The sequence below is a fragment of the Ailuropoda melanoleuca genome, chromosome 1, assembly GCF_002007445.2.
Source record: "Ailuropoda melanoleuca isolate Jingjing chromosome 1, ASM200744v2, whole genome shotgun sequence".
In the NCBI taxonomy this organism is placed as follows: domain Eukaryota; kingdom Metazoa; phylum Chordata; class Mammalia; order Carnivora; family Ursidae; genus Ailuropoda; species Ailuropoda melanoleuca.
This window is the reverse complement of record NC_048218.1, coordinates 27,563,564-27,588,976: the sequence shown is the minus strand read 5'-3', so window position 1 is coordinate 27,588,976 and position 25,413 is coordinate 27,563,564. Positions and strand designations below refer to the sequence as shown.

General features: G+C 35.1%; 1 protein-coding gene across 2 annotated transcripts in view; it reads right to left on the bottom strand.

Annotated features, from left to right (window-relative positions):
• Window positions 1–126: 126 nt before the first annotated feature.
• LIPI (lipase I) overlaps window positions 127–25,413 on the bottom strand; it is a 57,751-nt gene continuing 32,464 nt past the window's right edge. Inside the window, exons 8-11 of one of the 2 annotated variants that reach the window (XM_034656787.1) lie at window positions 24,879–24,971; window positions 16,246–16,357; window positions 9,444–9,620; window positions 127–251 (exon numbers count right to left, since the gene is read on the bottom strand). In XM_034656787.1, the coding sequence (XP_034512678.1) occupies window positions 164–251; window positions 9,444–9,620; window positions 16,246–16,357; window positions 24,879–24,971 (470 nt within the window). In that variant the 3' untranslated portion in view covers window positions 127–163. The remainder of the gene's footprint in view (window positions 252–9,443; window positions 9,621–16,245; window positions 16,358–24,878; window positions 24,972–25,413) is intronic. The other variant, XM_034656792.1, reaches the window with a different exon arrangement.

The window sequence follows — 25,413 nt, the reverse complement described above, 5'->3', positions numbered from 1 at the left end:
TGCACTTTAATATTTTTCTATATTTTTTATTTCAAATATTTATTCTGGAAGTAGAAATATCTGAATCCCAGATTGAACAACGCATTCTAAAAGAATACATTGTTCCCATTTACAAGTTCTTTAATTCACACACAAGTTTTTTTATTTGATGGAAGAAGACATTTTATATTTTCTTTGATGTGCATGTGCTTGGACTAAGAAATACTTCCTTATCTTCTTTAAGTACAAAATTGTATATGCAAAGTGGTGGTCTGTGGAAAGAGAAAAAGAAAGAGAGAAAAATAACCGTTAGTAAAAAGCAGCAAAGTTTATATTTTTTCCTCATAAACATTAGAATATTCAATGTCTGTAATTAATTAGTTTTCCAAATGCAGGGACAAACCTATGGCATCGTTTCCATTCCATCTCATTTGGCTATCCAGGGATGAAGCAGACACAATATTTATGAAAAAGAAAAAACTCTCTGTGTTTCAATTTCTTCTCTGCTTGATACTTCAGTCGGATAGTTACGTTATATGGGAGATATTTTTGGATACTGAAATAGCTGAATCTGAACTCAGTGCTTAGTGGCTAGGCCATTTTTTCTACCGTGATAGCCACCATCGAAGAATTGGGCTTAATTGCATACAGAGATTTTCTAATAATCTAATCAGTCCTCTCTTCCACCTACTAAAATGGAGATAATAATCAGAAAGAATTCTATATCTTGGAGAGATTGTGTATTTAGCATTTGAAGACTTCTGAAAAGTCAAGTCACTGTGATGAATCACATCTTGTCTAGTTTTTATCTTCCTGTTGATGTCTTAAAAAAACTTTAAAAACCTTCTTAAAATCCTTAAAAAAGTAATCAAGTAGAATAAGAAAAGATTGGTTAAAGTTCAGGGAAGGAGCTAAGGAAAAAAATGCTCCTATGTGAGCAATAGCAACTTAGTCAAGGAAAAGGGGCAATTCAGCTGCACGGGTGCTGACAGCTCACCTTTACTTGACAAATGCATTGCTCTAGTTCAAGAGGTACATTGCTCCCAGGCTCCTTCTAGCTTCGTTAGGACACCATCAAACAAGTTCTTAAAATATTCAATAGCATTTTTAGGTTAAGTTATTCAATTTTTAAATAAAGCAATTTTCTACATTTGCTAATGTGTTTAAAAGTAATAAAATATATGGGGGCGCCTGGGTGGCGCAGTCATTAAGCATCTGCCTTCGGCTCAGGGCATGATCCCAGAGTTCGAGCCCCACATCAGGTTCCTCCACTAGGAGCCTGCCTCTTCCTCTCCCACTCCCCCTGCTTGTGTTCCCTCTCTCACTGCCTGTCTCTCTCTGTCTAATAAATAAATAAATAAATCTTTAAAAAATAAAAATAAAAAAATAAAACTAATAAAATATAGACATTCATTTTTTATTATAAAAACTGATACAGAATACTACAGTATCTTCCATTTGAAATAATAAAGGCATCTTGAAATTTTAATTTTAATACTATAACAGTAAATGTAAAATGGTAATACTTCAATCTTCTTAAGAGTTTTAGGTGCCAGCAAAAGTAGATTTTTGTTATATTATCAAAGATCATCAACCTTCAAAATTACCAACCATGCAAAGCAGGAAAATGGGCCCATCTGAGGGTTGCCATTGAAACCAAACCAGAACTAGCACAGATGTGAGAATAGCAGGGGACACTAAAAGAATTATTATAACTTTATTCCATGCATTCAAATAGTTAAATAGAGACATGAGAGATATAAAAAGATCCCAATCAAACTTTCAGAGGTGAAAACTACTATGTCTGAGATGAAAAATACCCTGGATGGGATTAATAGCAGATTAAACATTGCAGAATAACAGTGAACTTGAAGACATAGCAACAGAAACTATTCAAAATAAAATACAGAGAGAAAATGAAATTTAAAAATTAACAGAGCATCTGTGAGCTGTGGGATAACCTCAAGCAGCCTAACGAACTTGAAATTGGAATCCCCAAAGGGAAAGGAGAGAGAAGGAACTTGGGAAAATATATTTTTAAAAAAATTATGATTTTAAATGAAATTTGATGAAAGCTATAAACCTTCGGGTCCAAGAAGGTCAACAAATGCCAAACACAAGAGGTATGAAGAAAATTACAAGTCACATCATAACTAAACTTCTTAAAATCAGTGGTAAGGAGACAATCTTAAAACCAGCCAGAGCAAAAAAGGTGCATAATCTTCACAAGAACAAAAGAAGGAGAGTAAAAGATTTCTCATTAGGATCAATTCATGGTAGAAGACAGTCCAGCAACATCTTTAATGGAAGTTAAAAAAAAATAAAAATAGGGGCGCCTGGGTGGCTCAGTCGTTAAGCGTCTGCCTTAGGCTCAGGGCGAGATCCTGGCGTTCTGGGATCGAGCCCCACATCAGGCTCCTCTGCTGGGAGCCTGCTTCTTCCTCTCCCACTCCCCATGCTTGTGTTCCCTCTCTCGCTGGCTGTCTCTCTCTCTGTCAAATAAATAAATAAAATCTTTAAAAAAATAAAATAAAAATAAATAAATAAATAAAACAAAAAACAAAACAAAACAAAAAAACCCTGTCAAACTAGACATCTATATCCAGAGAAATGATTTTTCAAAATGAAGGCATCATAAAGACTTTTTCAGGTACACAAAAGTTGAAAGAATTCACACCAGCAGACCCACATTATCACATAAAACAACACAAAAACCAACCAAACACACAAAACCCTTAAAGGAACTCCTTTAGCCCAAAGGTAAATTATACCACATAAAAATATGCATCCACATAATAGTGAGAAGTACACCAGAAATGGTGACTTTTCCTAATTATTCATATCGCTAATAGAATGACTCTTTAAACAAAAATGATATACTGTATTATGGAGTTTCTAGCATATGTACAAGTAAATTGTATGCTAACAACAACATAAAAGCTAGGATGAGAGAAATGAAATTAATCTACTGTAACGTTCTCATGTTAAATGTGAAGTGGTAAAATTCACTTGAAGGTGGACTCTGATAAATTAAGGATTATAATATAAAGCCCAAAGAAACCACTAAAATAATCAGAGAATTAATAATAATAATAATACCACAATAAGGAAATAAAATGTAATCATAAGACTACTCTTTATCCAAAAGAAGGCAGACGATGACAAAACTGGGAGTGAAGAACAGATGGGACAAATAGAAAACAAAATGGTAAGATGATAGATTTAAACCCAACCGTATCAATCACATGTAACTAAATGATGAAAATACCTCAATTAAATGGCAGAAGCCCTCAACATCATTCGTCATTTGAGAAATCCAGATATCTAGATATTCTAGACACCTATTAGTATGGAGAAAAGAAAAACCAAACAACAAAAACACTGGGGAAGGTGCAGTCTTTGATGATGTGGGAGAGCAATGGAACTCTGCTAAGTGCCAGTGGGAATGCAAAATGTACAGTCACTTTGGAAAACAGTCTGGCAGTTTCCTCTAACGTTAAACATACACTTACAGTATGACCCAGCAATTTCACTTCTAGGTATTTATCCAAGGGAAATGAAAGCTTATGTTCACATAAAAACCTACATGCAAATATTTATGTTGGCTTTATCCATAGATAGATATCAAAAACTGTGAACAAACCATATGTCTTCAAACTGGTGAGTGGATAAAAGAACCGTGGTATATACATACAATGGAATACTATTCATCAATAACATTCCGTTGGTATAAGCAACAAAATGCATAAATTTTGAATGTACGAAGCTAAGTGAAAAAAAGCCATACTCAAAAGGCTACATACTATTATGGTTCCATTTATACAATGTTCTGGAAAAGGCAAAACTAGAGACAGCGCATGCCAGGGAGTAGGAATGGGGTTGAAAATAAGGGGGGTAGCACAAGGCAGTTTTTGTCATTGATGGAAATGTCCTGTATCTTGAATGTGATGGTCCTTACATGACTTCATGAATGTATCAAAACTCATGAAACCATACGCCAAAAGGAGTACATTTTACTGTTCAGTAGAGTTTTAAAAAGTAGCTTTAGTTCAACTTTTCTCAGGAAGTCATCCCAGGTCACCTTCGCTGTGAATATTCCTCAGTCCCTAAGTTCAAAGGCCCTACTCTACTGGAAACATCCTGAAGGAGATCTGTGCTGTAGTCTCAGAGTTTGTTACAGAGCGATAATTACTGGCTGAAAGCATACACAGTTTATCTGGACCATAAGGTGTCACATTTTTAAAACTCACATTCCCAATAATTTGGCAGCGCTAATTCTCATTAATTGCACATTATCTGTATGGACAGATCTAAACAGAAAAAGCAACTAAACGGTTATGGCAATTATCTAGGTAATTAAACTTAAAGCATACATTTCATCCAAGCATCTGTTAGCATCCCCAGCCAGCAAGGAATGTTAAGAATTTTGCTAACCACCCACAAAATGTATTTTAGGTTGCCCCCCACCCCGCCGAATAGAAACAACTGCAACTAAATTTTGTAAATTCAGTAAATTTTCATGGCCTATCCACTGTTAAGATTTTACATAAAAATTGAAATTACACACATGCTTATTTTTTGTTCTATAGCCTCTTCCAATTTCTTTACCCTAATTTTTACTTATTAACCAATGAATGAATTGTGTACAACAGCTGTCTATGCAAAAATGATTAAGAATATAGGGAGTCACATATAATCATGGACACACCTGTCTGCTTTTTTACTCTTTCCTTTCCCCATATGATAAGGGACATAAAAAGGAGAAATGCATGGAGAAAGCAACCACTGTCTGTAGGCTCACCAACAACCTATATCAACCACGTCTGAACATCATGTGCTGGGGTGGAGGATTTGCAAATGTTTTTCCTCCTTGATGTTCCCTCTATGAATATAGAACAAGGAAGTTGTTTGCCGTGCAGATAGTTTTCTAAGCATAGATAGTCAGTATTTATGATAATCAAGCATTGGGGGGGGGAAGCCCCCAAATGCCTAACAATAAAGGAAAGACTAATTTGAATAGTCCACAAAAGATGGAATATAATGGCAGCCATTAATTTACATGTTGGAAGAAAAAAATGCTTCTGATCAAGACCATGGTATTGCACGGCTCCAAGTACATTCTGTTCGCCTCGTTACCTATGTGAATAGTGATGCCAGCAGCTCCTGCAGGGAGTACACTGCACCATTCTCCACAGAAGCTGGCTTACCATTTAATGTAAACAATTAGATTCATGATTTACTTGTAACATGTGTGATGCTAAGTAAGCATGACAAAATATTATAGTGATAGCTCCTGGTTGTAACATTACATTTGAATTAAATTTTTCAAATACTCCATAATGGGAATAAATCACTATATTAATTAGTGAAAAAAATGTTTATTCCTATCAAAATAACAGCAACTGAAAGAAAAGAAAACAACAACATTAAAAACCCCAAAAAGGGGCGCCTGGGTGGCACAGCGGTTGAGCGTCTGCCTTCGGCTCAGGGTGTGATCCTGGAGTTATGGGATCGAGCCCCACATCAGGCTCCTCCACTATGAGCCTGCTTCTCCCTCTCCCACTCCCCCTGCTTGTTCCCTCTCTCGCTGGCTGTCTCTATCTCTGTCGAATAAATAAATAAAATCTTTAAAATAAAAAATAAATAAATAAAAAATAATAATAATAAAAATAAAAACCCCAAAAAAGTCTGGCTTCAAATCATTGCACAGGCCCTTCTCAGCTGAGAAACCTTAGACTTGTTATATAAAGCCTCTCCGTTTCTGTTCCCTTAGAAACAAAGAAAATACTTACCTCAGAGAGGTGTTGCAAAGGTTGCAAAAGCAGTGTCTGGGGTGTAGTAAATCTAAACACACTTAACCACTATTATTCATCTTGAAAATGGTTTACTAAATGTTGAAACTATTCAACGAAATGCAGTGTTAAATAACTAGGGAAGTTAACAGGAAGGAAGTAAGGCATTTAGGGCAAAGCTACAAAATTGTCGATTTAAATATTAAATTAATTTGAAAAAGGACAAAATGTCTGAAGTTATACATCAACCCTCCACGATATATTGGAGTAAACTATTTGAGGAGTTAGTACAATGTTCAACTCAAGTTGTCTTATCAGGCAAAATATTACCTTATAGCTATCCAGAACAATAAATATAACCACTTAAAAAACCTAACTTACTCCAAAATCATTTGAAGTATACAGATCTTGAAAAATCTGAACTTGAGTGATGCAGCTTAGCTATTCATTTACCGCCTTCATTCACAGGTTAACAGCCAATCAAAATCATACTGAGTTTTTCGTTGTTAAATCAATATTTAACTTCAGTAAGATAAATTACAAGCTAATCTACTTTTAATTAATGTTTTGCCTGATTTATCAAAATATTTTCAGTCTTTCTGTAGTGTCCTGTTATTTTTTTCACCTTACAGGTAATATTATCTTCTCTGGTAATATTACCTTTAACATTCTTCATCCTACTCTCAATTTATAAACTTTGATTGAATGTGATCCCATCTTGTCGCTAAGCAAGCATAAATCAAAGGACTTATTTCCCTGGCCAATCAGAAGAATCTACTTCCCTGACCACAGTGTGAGGTTCAAAGGTATGCACTTGCCCAAAGTCAGTGACTTGCAAAGAGAACTCTTTCCCCACCCATCCACAGGGGATTTGAATTTGGAATCAAGTAGCAGCCAAGTTGGTATTACAAAGACTGAGGATGAAGCAGTGAGAATGGCAAAACCAGGAGCTAGCACAGCAATGTGCTTGGTCCTTTGAATGCAGCTAAGCCAGGAGCCATTATCTTCCATGGGATTTTCAGATACATCTGGCTACATGCCCCCTTTATCTTTAGGGATTTGGGGTTGGATTTTCTGTCTTTTGTAGTAGTAAGAGTTTGCTTGTTTTTCCACTACACAATATCATGCCTATAGTAAATAATAGAGCACTTCAAAATTTGTTGAGAGTAAATCTCATGTTAAATGCTCTTACCACAACAACAATAAAAAAAAAAAACATGGCTAGACAATATAGGGTGGGGGACAAGGGGTTGGAGCTGGCATCTTGCTTCACCTCGAGCAGCAGGGGCAAGTTCTTTAATGAATAAGCCATTTGGTGAAACACGTCGGGTGGTGGTTAATTAATGTTTTGCCTTAACTGGCAAATGTCCATAGCTATTAGAAAGTGTATTTTGTTTACATTCTCAGACTGAAAAGGAAACGTTTTTTTCTCTTTCCATATATGATATATAGGGAGAAGACTGTATTCTGAGACAATATGAATTCTTTACATTTAAGTACCAGAAACAGAAGACATAAAATTACAACCTCTAAACTTCTCTGTTCATACTCACCTTCCTTATGCTCAGAGAGCTGTTAATGGGGAAGACTAAGGGGATATGATGGTGCAACAAGCTTGGGCCCTTTAAAACTTAGCTTTGGGGGACTACGGATATAGTTTGCATTCTTTTTTTTTTTTTTTAAGATTTTATTTATTTATTTGACAGAGAGAGAGAGAGACAGAGCCAGAGAGAGAGGACACAAGCAGGGGGAGTGGGAGAGGAAGAAGCAGGCTCCCAGCAGAGGAGCCTGATGCGGGGCTCGATCCCATAATGCGGGATCACGCCCTGAGCCGAAGGCAGACGTCTAACGACTGAGCCACCCAGGTGCCCCTATAGTTTGCATTCTTATGTTTAGTAGAAGCTTTGCATCTTTAAGATAATAAATACAGGGGGTGGGGAATAAATAATGTCTTAAAAAAGGTAATAAATACAGAGATCAGTTGAAGATTAAAAATCTTGAGCTCTAGTCCTTCAAACATGACCCCCCTGATGTGTGTCTGTCTGTCTCTCTCTGGTATACTTTGGTGGGGAATAATGTTGCTAATATTCCTAGCTGAAAAGTTCTATGTATTTTGTTATTTTTTTGTAGGCATTTCAATCAAAGACAAAGAATAGTAAACTTATTCCTAGATTTTTTCCACTATTATGACATCTTACTTACTGACTTTTGAGTGACTATTTTCATGCCAAAAGTTACAAAATAATTTTCACTTCAAAGAATCTTTCCAATTCTCCTCTTTCTATTTTTTTTTAATTTTTAAAAAGATTTCATTTATTTCTTTTGAAGAGAGAGAGAGAACAAGCAGGGAGAGGCACAGGAGGAGAGGGAAGAGCAGGCTCCCTGCTGATCAGGGAGCCTGACATGGGGCTTGATCCCAGGACCCCAGGATCATGACCTGACCCGAAGGCAGATGCTTAACTAACTGAGCCACCCAGGTGCCTCCCCCCATTCTCCTCTTTTGATACAGACCTCAGCTAAATGCATATTCTTATCATTTATTATTTTTATTCTCTAAAAATTCTTATTTACTATGTGCAACATTCATAGAAAGGTAATTAGGGAATCAAGTATATAAATACAGAAACATAAAAAGAAATAAAAAGAAGGCTCTACTGCCAGCTAAAGAAGAGAGATTTCTAGTAATCCACAAACCCATTGCTATTGGCTCTCAGTTGACACTCATAGTTGGAACAAATCACATGTCACATATCCAAATAGACAAATGGTCAACTCATTAAAGAGGTCTTAGTGGTTCTTAGTGCTTTCACAGAGGTGTTTCTGTGGGAATATGAATTCTGCTGTGGTGAACATGTATATCAATATTGTGGGGACAAGGATAGTAGGAAAACCTCTTCAGTTATGAGAATACAGAACTAAGAAAAGCATATTAAATGGACTAAGAAAAATACTGCTGGAGTCTATCATCTTCCCAAAAAACCCCATCAAGTCATGATGTGGAATGGAGGTATCTGTGATACAACAGACAAGCCAAGATATATGATGGTAAAATTAAAGTGTAGAATCAGATTTTCCTCATGCTGTTATTGAATATATGCTAGAGCTTCACTTCTGTCAATATATTGTTGGGGTTGCATTCCCAATGATATGTAGAATCTTAGATACAAAGATGAAAATGCACTTTTTTTTCTCTTCCTAAATAAAAATAAATTTAAGGGAAAGAGAAAAATCATTGAAAGTCATGGTGACGTCAACCTCTAAGACCATATGCCTCATTACAGAGTTTTCAGCCATTAAACCCCTTCTAAAGAATTGTATAAAAGGAATCTCATCCACTTTGTAAAAATATATGTATATATATGAAATTATTGATCAACTTCTAAGGCAGATATTCGTCTCTTTTTTTTTCATTTTTATTGTGGCTAATGAAATGATTGTTTTTTTTCTTTGCTTAGGTAATGTGATTCCAAACTAAGCTCCATTCAAACTAATTTTCATTTTTAAAAAAGTGTATTTTGTACCTCTTAGATATTCTAATATTTATGTAAAATATAATCTGAAATGCACAATAAACAGATATTTGAATACATAAACTCTTAAAACATCTCTTAGCATACCAATATTTTCAAGTATAAAAGATTATACACTGAAACCAAAATTTAGTTTTCTTACCTTTCTGGATATGTAAGTGATTGTAACATGATACGTTGGATGTTGTATCTGCCTGTGAAACACTGCAAATTTGAGCCCTGAGAATATGCCAAACCAATGCTTGAAATATTTACAACATCATTTAAAAATTGAGCAAGAATCTTGACTTCTTGGAGCTCATTAAATGATCTCTTCTTCCTAAAGAGAGAATTTAATATGCTCAGCATATTAGTAAAATATAATTTAACTCTAAAGTCAATGTAATGTTAACAATGCAGGATGGAAAGAATAATCTTAAAGGAAAAAGGCCAAGCAATAAAATATTTGTTAAAGTATTTATTAAAATAATTTAAAATATGACCCAGCAATTGTACTACTAGGTATTTACCCAAAGGATACAAACATAGTGATCTGAAGGGACACCTGCAACCCAATGATTATAGCAGCAATGTCCACAACAGCCAAACTACCGAAAAAGCCCAGATGTCCATCAACAGATGAATGGATAAAATACATTATATATTTATATATATAAAAATACATTGTACACACACACAATGGAATATTGCTCAGCCATCAAAAAAATTAAATCTGACCTTTTGCAATGACATGAATAGAACTAGAGGGTATTATGCTAAGCAAAATAAGTCAATCACAGAAGAGCAATTATCATATGATGTCACTCACATGTGGGATTTAAGAAACAAAACAGAGGATCATAGGGTAAGGGAGGGAAAAATAAAATAAGACAAATCAGAGAGGGAGACAAACCATAAGAGACTCTTAACTACAGGAAACAAACTCAGGGTTGCTGAGGGGGAGGGAGTTGGAGGGATGGGGTAACTGGGTGATGGGCATTAAGGAGGGCACATGATGTAATGAGCACTGGGTGTTACATGCAACTGATGAATCACTGAACTCTACCTCTGAAACTAATAATACACTAATTAATTAATTTAATTAACTGAATATAAATAAAATTTTTAAAAAACTAATTTAAAATAAGTTAAAACAAAATAAAATAATAATATATACACCTCCATATAAAATTATTGGGGATACTTTTTGAGAAAAAAGTGGGACATCTTGTCTTTCTGACTTGGTGTCTAGATTGTACATTTAAGATTAGAGAAGTCCCCTTATGCTTCTTTTTTTTAGACACTTAACAACTATCATAGTTCCCTGAATAGGCTGGATACTCAAATAATAATTCTTCATTGTTCTGTGCCATTTTACCAAATATTTGTGAATTAAAGGAATAATTATAAAAGCCTCAGATTCAAAAGGAAAAAATAAAGGTAGAATTTAATAAGTACAATTTTCTGAGCATTTACAGTGTACCCAGAACTGTAATAAAGTTTGACACACTTGACTTTATTTAACTATCTTAACAACTCCCTTTATTAGGTACTATTCATATTGCCATTAACAGACCAGAAAACTGAATATCAGAGCATAAGCTAGTGAAATGCAATTCCTAAGCTAGTGAATGCAAAGCCGGAACGCAAACACAGTCATGTCAATGTTCTTCATCACTCTACTCAAATTCCTCATCCTTGTGTGCCAGAAGCTTGGGGGCCTGGAGTCAGTTAGATCAATATGGATCTGCTTAACTACAAAGGGAACTCCAAAGAAGAAGAAAAAGGAGAAGGAGGAGCAGGAGGAGGAGGAAAGAAAAGGAGGGAGAATGGGAGGAAGGGGGAGAGGAGAGGAGGAAGCAAGGGAAGAAGAGAGAAGAGAAGAAAAAGGAAGAGGAGAGGAAGAAAATTTAAAAAAAATCTATTGTACTGGGGTGCCTGGGTGGCTCAGTCAGTTAAACTTCTGACTCTTGATTTCGGTTCAGGTCGTGATCTCAGGGTAACGGGCTTGAGCCCTGTATGGGGCTCCACACTCAGCGCCAAGACTGCCTGTGATTCTCCCTCTCCCTTTGCCCATCCCCCTGCTTACATTTTTCTCCCTCTCTCTCTCAAATATATAGATAAATCTTTAAAAGAATCTGTTGAAGGATCCTCCTTCAAGGCAACAATGATTTGCTTGAGCAAAGGCAACAATCATATGTAGGACAGATGAAGAGCGTGCCCAGCACTTGTGTCATCTTACATTTATCCCCACCATTTCCTCCTCCTGATTCTTCAAAACAGCTAGGCCCAAAAGAGGTTGTCATCACACACCTCAAAGCCCATCTCTGATCCCTCCAGGCACTGTTACTACCTCCTCTTTCACGGATTATAACATCAATGATCATATCTCTAATTTCTGTCCAAGACGTTATCTGGATTTCGCAGAGATATTTCAAAGTCAGTATGTCCAGATGGGAACGTGCTATCTTTCCCTACAATTTCACACCCACCCTAATGGTTTCAGATACCAACTGTTTGTTCATGACCACCAAATCTCTGCCTCTCACTGAGCTCCGTCTGCTTAGATCCAGACACACATACCTACTGTTATTCACCATGTCTACTTGGATATCTAAAGCTCAGTAGATTCAAATCTAAAAGACATCTTCCCCAACAACCATTCCTCACCAAAAAACAAGCAAAACCTGACAGCTTACAAATTTCTTTATCATTTTAAATGGCGCCACCACCTATTACCCAAGCCAGACAATTAGTATTCACCCTTGATATCCCCTCTTTCAAACCCTACTTCCAATCTATCATAAATTCTTACTGACTATACCTATGAAATATCTTGAATCTGCTTTGAATCCATCCTCAGTTTCCATCTCCACTGCAAGCACTCAGGACACCATTGTTTCTTGCCTATATTCTCGCAACAGCATCCTGTCTTTTCCCTCATCAACTCACTGTGATCAAATTGTTTTTCCAAAATAAAGATCCAATCCCACCTCCAACCAGGCTGCCCCAACTAAAACACTTTAGTGGTTTTCATTTGCCCAGTGAGTAAAATATAATCCTAGATATGCCCTATAAATTCTAGTTCTTACAAAATCTAGGGGTTTTCTGCCTCTCTCATATCTCTCTTGCTTTCCCTGCCTCCATTCTAAGACATTATAAAATTCCTTCAGTTCCTAAAATGGGCTATGTTCCCTCCTATTTCAGGATCTATGCATTTGTTGACCCTTCTGCCTGGAATACAGCAAAGCAGACGAATTCCTGCTTATCATTTAGGTCTCAACTAATATGAAATGTCCTTAGAGAAACTTTAAGTGACCTCACTACCCCCTATTTTATATTTCTGTACACACTATAATTTGCTTCAAGACATTTTTCAGATTTTATTTATGTATTTTTATTTATTTTTGATTACTGTTATATCCTTCATTAAGCTGTAATTTTAATGAGGGTAGGACCATGTCTATTTTTCTCATCACAGTATCCTCGGCACTTTGGACAGTGCCTAGCTCAACCAGATACACATTAAAAATTGTTTGAATAGAGGAATGATGAACATCATCATTTTATTTGTATTATGTATTTGTAAAGTCTGTTGGCTGCACTGGACAGAAATTATGTAAAGACAGCAATTTAATTTGTCCAGAACTGTATCCTAATTTCTAGTACAGTTACTGGCTTATAGAAACTTTCAAGATATTATATTGAATGATTAAATTGGCTCCTCTCCATGACCTCCTAGCTCAGTAAATGGCACCATAACTTAAATATTTGCCTCAAAACTGATTTCTTTCCTTCACTTTCACATATTTAGTTAATCATAAAAACACATCTATTCTAAATCCTAAACACACACACACACACACACTTCCATGGATTTAGTCCAGGCCTCCATTATCTCTCACAGAAATTATTACGATAGCCACCTCTCTGGACTTGTGCCACTCTAATCTCTCCATTACTCATCCTCTGAGGGAATTGTTCTAACCAGAATGTCCAAAATTGATATCTCCTGTTTAAATTCCTATGTTGATATATTAATATATTTGGCATCATATTATAACGTGTGAGTAATTTTCAGTGACATAAAAAATGATTACGCTGTAGAATTCAGTATAAAAATCAGGATAAGATCCTAATTTTGCTAAGTGAAAAAAATACTGCACAGGGGTATGTGCAAAAAGAAAGAGGAAGGAAAGGAGGAGATAGAGGAAGAGGAGGAGACACAGATGTACACAAAACAGTAAATGTGAACATCCCTGGATGATATAACTATATATGACTTATTTTCTATTGTATGACACATTTTCTACAGTGAATAAATATTCCTTTTCAATTTTGAAAAAGGAAACAAAAGGTCATTTAAAAGTCTCTGGCTTCCCTGGTTTCTGAAACAGTTAGAATCCCAAAGCATGACCAAAGCTATTAGCAAAGAATTATTAATAGAAAAACAATAAAGCCTTTGGCCAGGCTTAAATGGACATATTTACCATGCATATGTCATCCATGTTTTATATTCCTTCATGAAAAATGCACTAAGTCAAGTATGTGAATCAAACGCATCAATATTTCATGGTATTCTGCACAGACAATGATGTTTATAAAGGAAATCAAGAATCACAAGAATCGCAATTTCATTGCCTTCTGAACAAGTTGGAAACAACTTCTCTAGGACTATATATAGTCTTTGTGCTGTTACTGAACTCTGGTACTTTCCTCTTTCCATGCCTTTGAAAGCACTCTCTCTCTCCACTCCTTGACTGCAGTCTCTCCCCTTCAAATGTTTCCTTGCTTCCTCCTCCGTACACCCACAGCACATAAGTATTCTGCTACTACAGAACTTATTACTCAGAGCTATAGATATCCATTAGTCTCCTCCAGGATTCTGTGACTTCCTTGAGAACAATAACAGTGCTATTTTATCTTGAATACCCATTATTTGGTGAAATGCCTGAATAAGCTCCATTGGTGCTGAATAACACTGTTGAATAAGTGGATTCAAAACCTACGGAAGCATGTGTCTTATAAATAAATAATGGATCATACACATATGTGTGTTTTATATATGCACACATATATACTATTTTAAGCAATGTAAAGCAATAAACTATTATAAAATAACTATTTATTATTATAACACTGTCAATCAGTGCTCAAAATTAAGTGGCAAAAGCTTAAGTTTCTCTCTTTTTTTTTTTTAAAGATTTTTTATTTATTTATTTGACAGAGATAGAGACAGCCAGCGAGAGAGGGAACACAAGCAGGGGGAGTGGGAGAGGAAGAAGCAGGCTCATAGCGGAGGAGCCTGATGTGGGGCTCGATCCCATAACGCCGGGATCACGCCCTGAGCCGAAGGCAGACGCTTAACCGCTGTGCCACCCAGGCACCCCTTAAGTTTCTCTTAATAAAAGATGGGCCTTGATATAAATGAAGAATTTGAAGAATCTGAAATCCTAATTTGATTTATTTAATATTCTTCTTTGGGTGACTGAGGGGAAGTTGAAGAAAGGGAAAAAACCAAAAATAATTGATGCTCACTCATCACCAGTTCTATTCAACTACTAAATTATCTGCAATGCCTTTGATCATTTTAAGAAAATTAAATTTTTAAGGATCTAATATTAAAAAATACGTTTATCTTAATGTTTAAAAATTTTTCCCTGACTTATACTCAGAATATTATTTCCAAGAATGACCTCAGTATCCCATGATGAAGTAGTCTTTCTATTACTTCAGTACATAGGTTCTCAATATTTTATCATAATATACTTCTTTTACTATTATTTTTCTTTGTGGATTTCAAGGTTTTAAAGATTTATCTACAAAACAAACTTCATTTATTATGAGCTATGGCTACTTTTTATATTTTAATATCATTTTAGATTTTAAACGAGGTTCATAATAATACTGTAAAATTACATACATCACTTTCATTGTTTCAATGCTAATGTGCAAATATATAAGCATGCAGAGACTTTTCTCTGGTTTGCTTTAATGGTTGAATAAGTTTGGACATCACGATGTATGCAAGTCCAAAGCCCATCACACATCAGGTTTAGTCAATTCAGGTATTGTAACTACCTAGACTATGACAATAGTAAACATTGGATATACCAACTATGCTTCCTGAAATTCTAATGATGTCGTCAGTAATCAGTCTAAACTTAAACTAAATTGTTCTAAGTCCAGGCACAATAAAATAAAGTGTATCTTTTATTTCATCACTAGATATGGTACCAGTTATCCTTTTGAAAAGTTACATTATTTAATGGATTTCTAGAAGTCTAGCACAGTAGGTTGGAAACTACAATTTTAGTAGTAGCATACACCTTCATATCATTCTTTTGTTTAACAGGGAATGAACTTAGTTTGAGAATATATTAAATACGCAAATATGCATTCAACAAATTCAAGCTGAGAACATTCTTCGAGATGATTAGATAACTTTAAAAATATGTATATATACCTACACATACATACATACACAAAGAGTTAAATAGAAGATTAAGTAAAAACAAAACCTCTTCTATTATTTGTGGGATTTGTGGCTGGGAGTGTTCTCTGAAATAACTGAGATTGGGTCACTCTACCAACAGAAGTCACTAGACATTTATTCACATCACTGTGAACACAATGTTGCCTGAAAACCAGAGAGAATTAGAAGGCAAGGTAGTTTGAGAAGAAGAACACAGGAATGAGACTTAGAATGAGAGGGGAAAAAAGTTTCCCCTAATATTTGTAGTTCCTAAGGTGTGTATGACATAAACAAGTTAGCCGACTTCATATTCAGTATCTTCTTCCATAGAATGAATGAATTGGAATATACACCCAAGATTCTTTTAATGTCTAACATTTTAAGGCTCAATGGATAGAAAATTTACACCATTTGTATTATATTTAAAGTAGATGCTCAAGAAAACAAACATTTAATTTATGAAAGGAAAAAAAAACTAAATTGTACTTACTCATATAGCCTTGGCTCTTCAACCATTCCAAGCTGGTTTAATAATTTAAATGTAATATAGCCATCCTCCAGAGTGTCATCCAAAACAGTTACAGTGAGAACAAAATAATAGGCTATAAAACAAAAATATAGAATGCAATTCACATTATTTTTTCCCCTTATTTTTGGTGCCTAGGCAGATACACATATATGTATATATGTATGCAGTCTAGGCACATATTATATATGCACATAATATCGAGAGCCATTCATTTGGTACATGGGTAATATATTTTACTTTTTGTCAATTTTTAATTAGACTTGAAAAAGCCTGCTAGACAGTCAGTCATAAGTATGGTGAAAAGTTGGCTAAATAATTAGAGAATACTAACTGGTCTGCAAACCAAAAAATTTCAGAATTTAGGTCAATGAAACAATTTTTCTTTTTAAATAGCACAACTAAAGTAAATATGATAAGGTTCCTTAATTATCTGATGAATAGTCCTAGGTAAAATTGTTTGACAAATATAATTGCCAATTTCACTGGTTGTTTAGGAATGACTGTAAAATTAAGTATTTCTATATTTAACAAGCTCATAATAGTTCTTATTCAAAATACCACAGCTAAAAATTGATATAGTAAATCTTCCAGAGGCAAGGATGCTGAACTTACCCTATACTCAATATTGTCTGAGCTATATAGGAAGTTCTGAATCCCCACGAGNGGTTTTTTTTTTTTTTTTTTTTTTTTGCACAAGAATAATTTAGTAGGGGATATGTAGTTCAAATAACCACTGAAGGCCAGAGAACAAGGCTCTGCCAGAAACACCACCCAAAAAATCACAGCCCAGAACTGCTTCAAGATCCCACTACTCCCACCTGCAAACAAGCGCTAGAAGATTAGTCGAGAAAGCGGGTTTAAGATACTTTCATTTCTATGATGAGAAGATGTTGAGCATCTGGAGGGGATATATCCAGACAGAGGGAGGATTTAAATTCACAGCAAAGAGATATTTTTAAGTGCTCACTAAGTCTACCCCTTTTACCACTTAACATCAATATCCACTTTTCTTCCTATACTTCAAGTATGATGCCATTATGACTTAGACGCCCATCCTCCAGTCCCAAAAACAGCCAAGCGGACTACATTTTGCTGCACTCCAGTATAAGGTGATACCTGTTCTTTTAGTTCTATCCCAGTTCTGTTGTGATATTTTGACTTATGGACTAGAATGTGCAGTCCATCTCCATCATACCTTATATAAGAGAGGTAGACATTAGTCCCTGTACCATGAACCATTTCTTAGAAGAAAATGTACAAAAAACAGAACATAGAGGGGCACCTGGGTGGCTTAGTCGTTAAGCGTCTGCCTTGGCTCAGGGTGTAATCCCAGAGTCCTGGGATCGAGCCCCACATCAGGCTCCTGCACTGGGAGCCTGTTTCTTCCTCTCCCACTCCCCCTGCTTGTGTTCCCTCTCTCGCTGGCTGTCTCTGTCTCTGTCAAATAAATAAATAAAATCTTTAAAAAAACAAAACAAAACAGAACATGGACTGTGAAATTTTCTTACGAGCAATGCCTGTACTAAAATCATGCACGGTAGCTGTTAAATGTTGCTACTGAACAGGCAAGAGTAGTAACTTCTTATTTTATTCCTGATGCTGAGTACTACCTCAAATAAGGTAATGTATTTATCACTGGACCTCATCAATTTCTAACTCTTGCGTTAGAGTTAAGGATCACTTCTTACTTTGAAGTGACTGCTCAGCTTTAGACAAAATACTTTGTTCCACCTCACCCAAAAAAGCAGACGCTCAGACTTTCTCAGATGACTTCTGGTAGCATGATATATTGAGATGTTATAGAATAGGCCCCCCTCTTGCTACAAGTACATGGAAATGATAAGTATACAATTCATAAATTAAATACACAACCAAGTTCAGATGAAGGTAGGAAAAATATCAGGAAGCAGAAATGAAGAGAAGGTAAAGGCAAAACTTAAGACGGACTGAAGCTCTGGATCCCAGCAGGACTTGAGAACTGGTTGTAGGGAGACTGAAGCTGCAGTGTCAACTTCCATGCACAGGAGACATGATGTTACGTGACAGAGCTGAAATGAAGTCCCCGCACAGAACCAGAGACCTTAATTCTCTGCTTTGTCATTCAAAGAGGAAGTTAGAAAATTCTTCCTACTGGTTGTCTATGAGTCTTAGATGGGGGGAAAAGATTTTCAAGACTAAATAAAACTCAAGGTAACATGGAATTTTTTTTTTAAGAATTTATTTATTTATTTATTTATTTATTTATTTATTTTTGAGACAGAGACAAGTAGACTCCGCCCTGAGCATGGAGCCAGTTGCTGGACTTGATCTTAGAACCCTGAGATCGTGACCTGAGAGGAAATCAAGAGTCCCATGCTTAACCAGTTGAGCCACCCAGGTGCCCTGGTAATATGGAATTTAAATTAGCACTCATCACTCCCCACCCCTTCCAAATTATATTAAAAATGTTTTGAGACTATGCTACATAAATTCTGGAAAAAACAAAATCCAACTTGCTCTGAAGAGAGAATTTTGAAGAGCTGACTATGAGAGTTTTCTGTATTAGAAGAATACATGAATCTTTATTTTGAAATAGCACAGATATCTTTCTTTAATTTTTAAGACACTTAAAATGACCATTGAGACTAGAAAATAATAAATCATGAATAAATAGATTAATTAATTAGTTAATTCAACCAGAAGAAAACTACAGATTACCTACAGAAAAAAATTACACTGACAATAAATGAAAAAAGAAATTTATCTGAAAAGAAAATTAATATCTTCAAAGTGCTGAGTGAAAATACCCTCAATGCAGAATTCTATCTTGAATTAAATTTGCATTCCAGAGTAAGGAAAAGATAGGACATTTTCAAGGAAATAAACAAACTGAGAGAGACCACTAGTGAAAAGTCACTAAGGACATATTTTAGAAAGACAGGAGTAAAACTCAGAAGGAAAAAGTGGGGGAAGGAAAAGAGAACAAGATAAAAGGTAGAAAACTAAAATCGGTAAATATGGTGAGCATTGGTTGTAATGATAACACTCACAAGAAATACCGATTGTTAAGTAGCATGTGAAATAAAATACTACAGAACATAATATTCAAGACAGAAAAGAAAACACATGTTCAAAGGCTCTATGAGACAAATTGTTGTTGTGATAGAATCAGATAAAATTGGGAGTCAAAATGCAATTTTATGCATAAAGCAAAAAGAAGCAAGTCCCCAGGAATATATAAAAATCCTGAACCTTTATACATCTAAGAAATCACAGCCTCGGAATACATAAAGCTAAAATCTAAACAATGTGCCTGCCTGCTTGAAATAAAAGATTTAAACAGGACTCAAATTCCAACATAATAAACAAAATGTCCAGGATGTGACTGAAAATTGTCCATTATACCAAGAACAATGACAACCATAACTTTGGTGAGAAAGGACAATGAAATGATGCCAACACTGAGATGAATCAGACACTGGGATTATCTGACAAGGGTTTCAAAGAAGCCACCATAAAGATGCTTCAAAGTCAGTTAGAGCCTCTTGAAAAAATGAATAGAAAGATCTGAGCAAAGAAATAGGAGCTGTAAGAGAAAACAAAGTAGAAATTACATAAATGAAAGCTACAGTAAAATATATAAAACTCACTGCATGTGCCTAATGGTAGAGTGGATGATAGAGGATAGAAATCAGTGAATTTGAAGACAGATCAATTGGCCACTCAACCTTAGCCATGGAGAGAAAAAGAGACTGAGGGGGAAAAAATGAACAGGGCCTCGGATACCTGTGTGACTATAACAAAGATATTATATGTGTGTTATCATGTCAGGAAGAGAGAAAAGAAAGTAGGGCTAAAGAATATTCAAAGAAATAATAGCCAAGGACTTTCTAAATTTGGTGAAGAAAACAGATATGCAGATTCAAGAAGCTGAGTGAACTTGAAACAGGATAAACCTAAACAAATCTCACCAAGTCATATCATAATTAAACTTCAGAAAACGAAAAACAAAGGAAAAAAAATTGAAAGCAGCCCAGGACAAATGACGCATTATCCACAGGAGAACACCAATTTGAGACATTGGGGATTTTTATCTGAAACTATGGAGGCCAGCATTTTTCAGGCATTATGTGGTACATTTTTTTAACATATATTTTTTAATTTATCTACTTAACAGAGAGAGAGGGCACAAGCAGGGGGAGCAGCAGGCAGAGGAAGAAACAAGCTCCCCATTGAGCAAGGAGCCCAATGTGGGACTCGATCCCAGGACCCCGGGATCATGACCTCAGCCGAAGGCAGACGCTTAACCAACTGAGCCACGCAGGCACCCTGTGGCACATTTTTCAAAAGTCAAAAGAAAGAGCTCAACTCTAAACCTTATAGCGAGCAAAACTATCCTTTGAGAATAAAGGAGAAACAAAGGCACTCTAAGACAAAGAAAAACTTAAAAAATTTCTTATTAGCAAACTCCATCTCTTAAATATTGTAAGAAGGGATTTCTTCAAACAGAAAGGAATTGAAATCATCTTAATGCATCAAAAACAAAGAGGTAAAAATGGGAAGGGAAGACATCTGCATACATTCAATAGATTATCCTTTTCCTCATGAATTTTATATATTTGATGATTGAGACCAAAATTATCATGCAATCTGCTACTCAAGACAATGAGATTTTAAAGTGGAGAATGTAAAGAAACCTAAATGCAAGTCAAGTTCTCGCACTTCACAGAAAATGCTGATATCAGGAAACTGAAAAATCATATGTGTTATTATAATTGTGGTAGACCTCCCCAAATATGTCCATGTCCTAATCTCTGGAAACTGAATATGTTACCTTAAATGGCAAAGCATAATTAAGATCTCAAATGGAATTAAAATAGCCAATCAGCTGCCCTTAAAATAGGAAGATTACCTGATTTGTCCAAGTGGAAGAAATGCAGTCACAAAGATGGTAATCACAAAGCCTTAAAAGTGGAAGAGGAAGACGGAAGAGAATCATAAAAAGAGGGCTGAAGAGATGCAGTGGGTGTGAGTGAAGACTCAAGCCACCACTGGGGAGGAAGAGGCCAGAAGCCAAGGAATGCAGCTTCTAGAAGTTCAAAAAGTCAAGGAAACAGAATCTCCCTTGGAGTCCCCTGAAATGCAATCCTGCTGACACCCCGATTTTTGCAGTGACACCTGTGTCAGTCTTCTGACCTACAGGACTATGAAGATACTAGAGTCTTGTTTTCTTAAGCCACTAAATTTGTGGTAATTTGTTGTTAGTGACAGAAAATGAATTCGTATTTTGATGTGAAGAATGGGATGCTCTTGTAACAAATATCCAAAAATGAGGACGAGATTTTGAAATTGGCAATGAACAGAAGCTGAAAGAATTTTGAGGAGCATGATAAAAAAACCTAGATTACCTTGAACACATTGTTAGTGGAAATGCAGATGGTAACAACTCCGCTGTTGAGGCTTCAGAAGGAAAGGACATGATTATTGGAAACTGGTAGAAAAAGAATACTTGCTATATAGTGTCAGAAAGCCCAACAAAATTATGTCCTGAAATTATATGGAAAGCAAAATTGTAAATAAACTGGACATCTAGCTAAGGGGATTTTCGTGCTAATGAGGCTTCAAAGTTATAGCATAAACAGTCAGCTTGGACTGAAGGAGACAGAGTACAAAATGAAAGAATGTTGTTGGACCCCCAAAATTTTTTAGGCAAGGAATAGAATGTTAAAAATATTCAGCTGTAAGCATAAGTTACCATTTATACAAAAAAATAAAAATAAAAAAGAAGAAAGAAGAAAAAAGATGACTCTAAGAAGCTAGAACATGGAGTCAAGAACCCACAGAGCAGACCCCAGGAGGAATAAACCACAGGGAATTATTCCCAACCCTTGAAACCAAATGGAATTTGCCTCATTGGACTATAAAATCGCTTCAGGCCATTGACTCCATTTTCTTTCCATTTTTTTCCCCCTTTGCAACAGGAATGTCTATGACAAGTATACTATGCCTGTCTCACCAATGTATTTTGGGAACAGATAACTTGATTCTTGAGTTTCATAGACTCACAAATGAAGGTAATTGTGCCTATGGGTGGATTCTACCTAGAGTCTTACCCAAATCTGATTTAGATTTGGAATTGAATGATATGATTTAGAACTTTTTATCTGATGACATTAGATGAGATTTTTTTACTTTGAGTTAATATTGTAATGAGTTGATGATGTTGGAGACCAACAGAATCTTATTGACAGATATTGAACACTGCATCCAACAAAAACAGAATACACATTTATTTCAAGTGCCTATGAAATATTCACCCAGATAAACTATATCCTGGATTATTACAAAAATTCAACAAATTTAAAGAATTGAAATTATATAGAATTTGTTTTCTAAACATAATGACTAAAGAATATAATCAACAGTAGAAATCAGTGATAGAAGGACAACAGGAAAATCTCTAAATACATGAAATTAAACAACATGCTTGTGAATAATCCATGGTCAAAAAACCTACAGTAAGAAACAACGCTTTCTTCTAAGATTGGGAATAGGACAAGATGTCTGCTCTCACCATTCTTATTTAACGTAGTACTGGAAGCTCTAGCCACTGAAATAAGTCAAGAAAAAGAAATAAAAGGTGTATAGATTAGAAAGGAAGAAATAAAAGTTTCTCTCTATTTGTAGATGATACGACTGTTACATAGAAAACTTTAAGAAATCTATTTTAAAAATCCAAGAAATAGGGGCGCCTGGGTGGCACAGCGGTTAAGCGTCTGCCTTCGGCTCAGGGCGTGATCCCGGCGTTACGGGATCGAGCCCCACATCAGGCTTCTCCGCTGTAAGCCTGCTTCTTCCTCTCCCACTCCCCCTGCTTGTGTTCCCTCTCACGCTGGCTGTCTCTATCTCTGTCCAATAAATAAATAAAATCTTTAAAAAAAAAATAAAAAAAAAAATAAAAATCCAAGAAATAATAAGTGAATTCAGCAAGGCTCTAGGAAACAAGCTCAATACAAAATATTCAATCCTATTTCTACATACCAACAATAGACATAGGGATATAAAATTTTTAAAATATCATTTACCATCACTCAAAAAATTTTAAAAAAATAAATATTTAGGTATACATGTAACAAAGATACACAGGACCTATATGCTGAAAATTACAAAATACTGATGAAAGAAATCAAAGAACCAAAGTAAATGTAGAGACATAACATGTCTATGAATCAGAAGACAACATGGTAAAGATGTCAGTTCTCCCCAAATCGATCTATAGGTTTAATGCAATTCCTATCAAACTCCCAGCCAAAGTTTCATAGACATAGACATCTTATTTTAAATTTTTATTGAAAGGCAAATACCCTAGAATATCTAAAATAACCATGACAAAGAAGAATGAAGAAGAAATAATCATTCTATCTGATATTAAGGCTACAGTATTAGCTATAGTAATTAATAATGTGTGGTATTGGAAAGGGATAAGCAGATAAATAACAGGATAGAGAATGGAATCTAGACCAAATAGAAATATGCCTAAACAAATATATTTAACTGATTTTTGATAAAGGTACAAAAGCATTTCAATAAAGCAAAGATAGCCCTTTCAACAAATGGTGCTGGAGCAAATGGACATCCATAGGCAAAAAAAAAAAAAAAAAAAAGAACCTCAACCTAAACCCCACATATTATACAAAAACTAAATCAATAATGAATTACAGACTTAAATGTAACACATAAAACTATAAAACTTTTAGGAAAAAAATGTGGGAAAAAAGTCTTCAGGACCTAAACTCAGCAAAGAGTTCTTGGACGTGAAAAAAAATGTTCTATGAAAAGAAAAATGATAAATTAGATCTCATCAAAAGTAAACATTTTGCCCTTGCAAAAGCCCTTGTAAGAAGATGAAAAGATAATCAAGTTACAGACTGAGAGAAAATATTTGCAAACCAAGTATCCAACAAAGACTACTATAAAAATATATGAAAACTTTCAAAACTCAACACTTAAAAAAAAAATGCAGTTGGTATACGGGCAAAAGACATGAACATACATTTCACCAAAAAGGACATATAGAAAAGATATTCATTATCATAAGCCATCAGGGCAACAAAGATTAAAACCACAATAAGGCATCACTATCCACCTATTAGAATGAATAATTTTCTTTTAAATGATGACAACACCAATTGCTAGTAAGAAATCAGAGAAACTGGATCATTCATACTTTGCTGGGAGGATTGCAAAATGGTACAGCGCACTGAAAAACACTGTCAATTTCTTACAAGGCTAATTAGCTTCTGACCCAGCAACTTCATTCCTAGGCCTTTATAAAGAAGAAATAAAAACTTAAATTCACATAAAAACTTGTATATAAATATTCATAGCAGCTTTATTCATAACAGCCAAAAACTAAAAATATTCCTGATGTTCTTCAAGAGATGAACAATTAAACAAATAAGAAAATCAAGTCCTTATTTGAATTTGGCTCTAACAAATTTCAGAGTTCCTTGAAATTTCATGATGGAATTGGAGTGGGTAGGAAGAACTTGGAGAAAATATTAATTAGTATATAAAGCCAATCATTTGTTCATTTGTTGAAAACGTTAACTTACCACAGAATGGACTTGTGCCAGCAGTATCTAAAAACACAGTGGTCTCTTCTCTTCTTACTTTTAAAACATCTTTCCATAGCTCAGCTTGATAACCTAAGATTTAAGAAAGAAAACATTAGAAACTAGATTTCCATCAAATAGCACACAAAGCTTTCAAATCACTAAAGGAACCAAAGAATCAATGCATTATAATAATAATTGTAATAATAATTTATGATTTTTATAACTTAAAAACCACTTTTCAAATAATTTTATATTCTATTAATTTTAATTACATAATAAATCAAATTCAAGACTCACAAACAAATCCCCTCCCTGGAAATCTTATCAGAGCTGAGCATACTCCATATGGCTACAATCGATTTGTAGCAGTTTTTACCATTATTTCATAAATGATTAGATAAAACAAACACAAAATTGAGTTCCACGAGTTCCATGAGTATAGCTCCCAATTCTCCTACATATATACATTCATACAGATATACTATGCATGCATATACATTATAAATGTGCTGTATAGATAGTATCTACATAC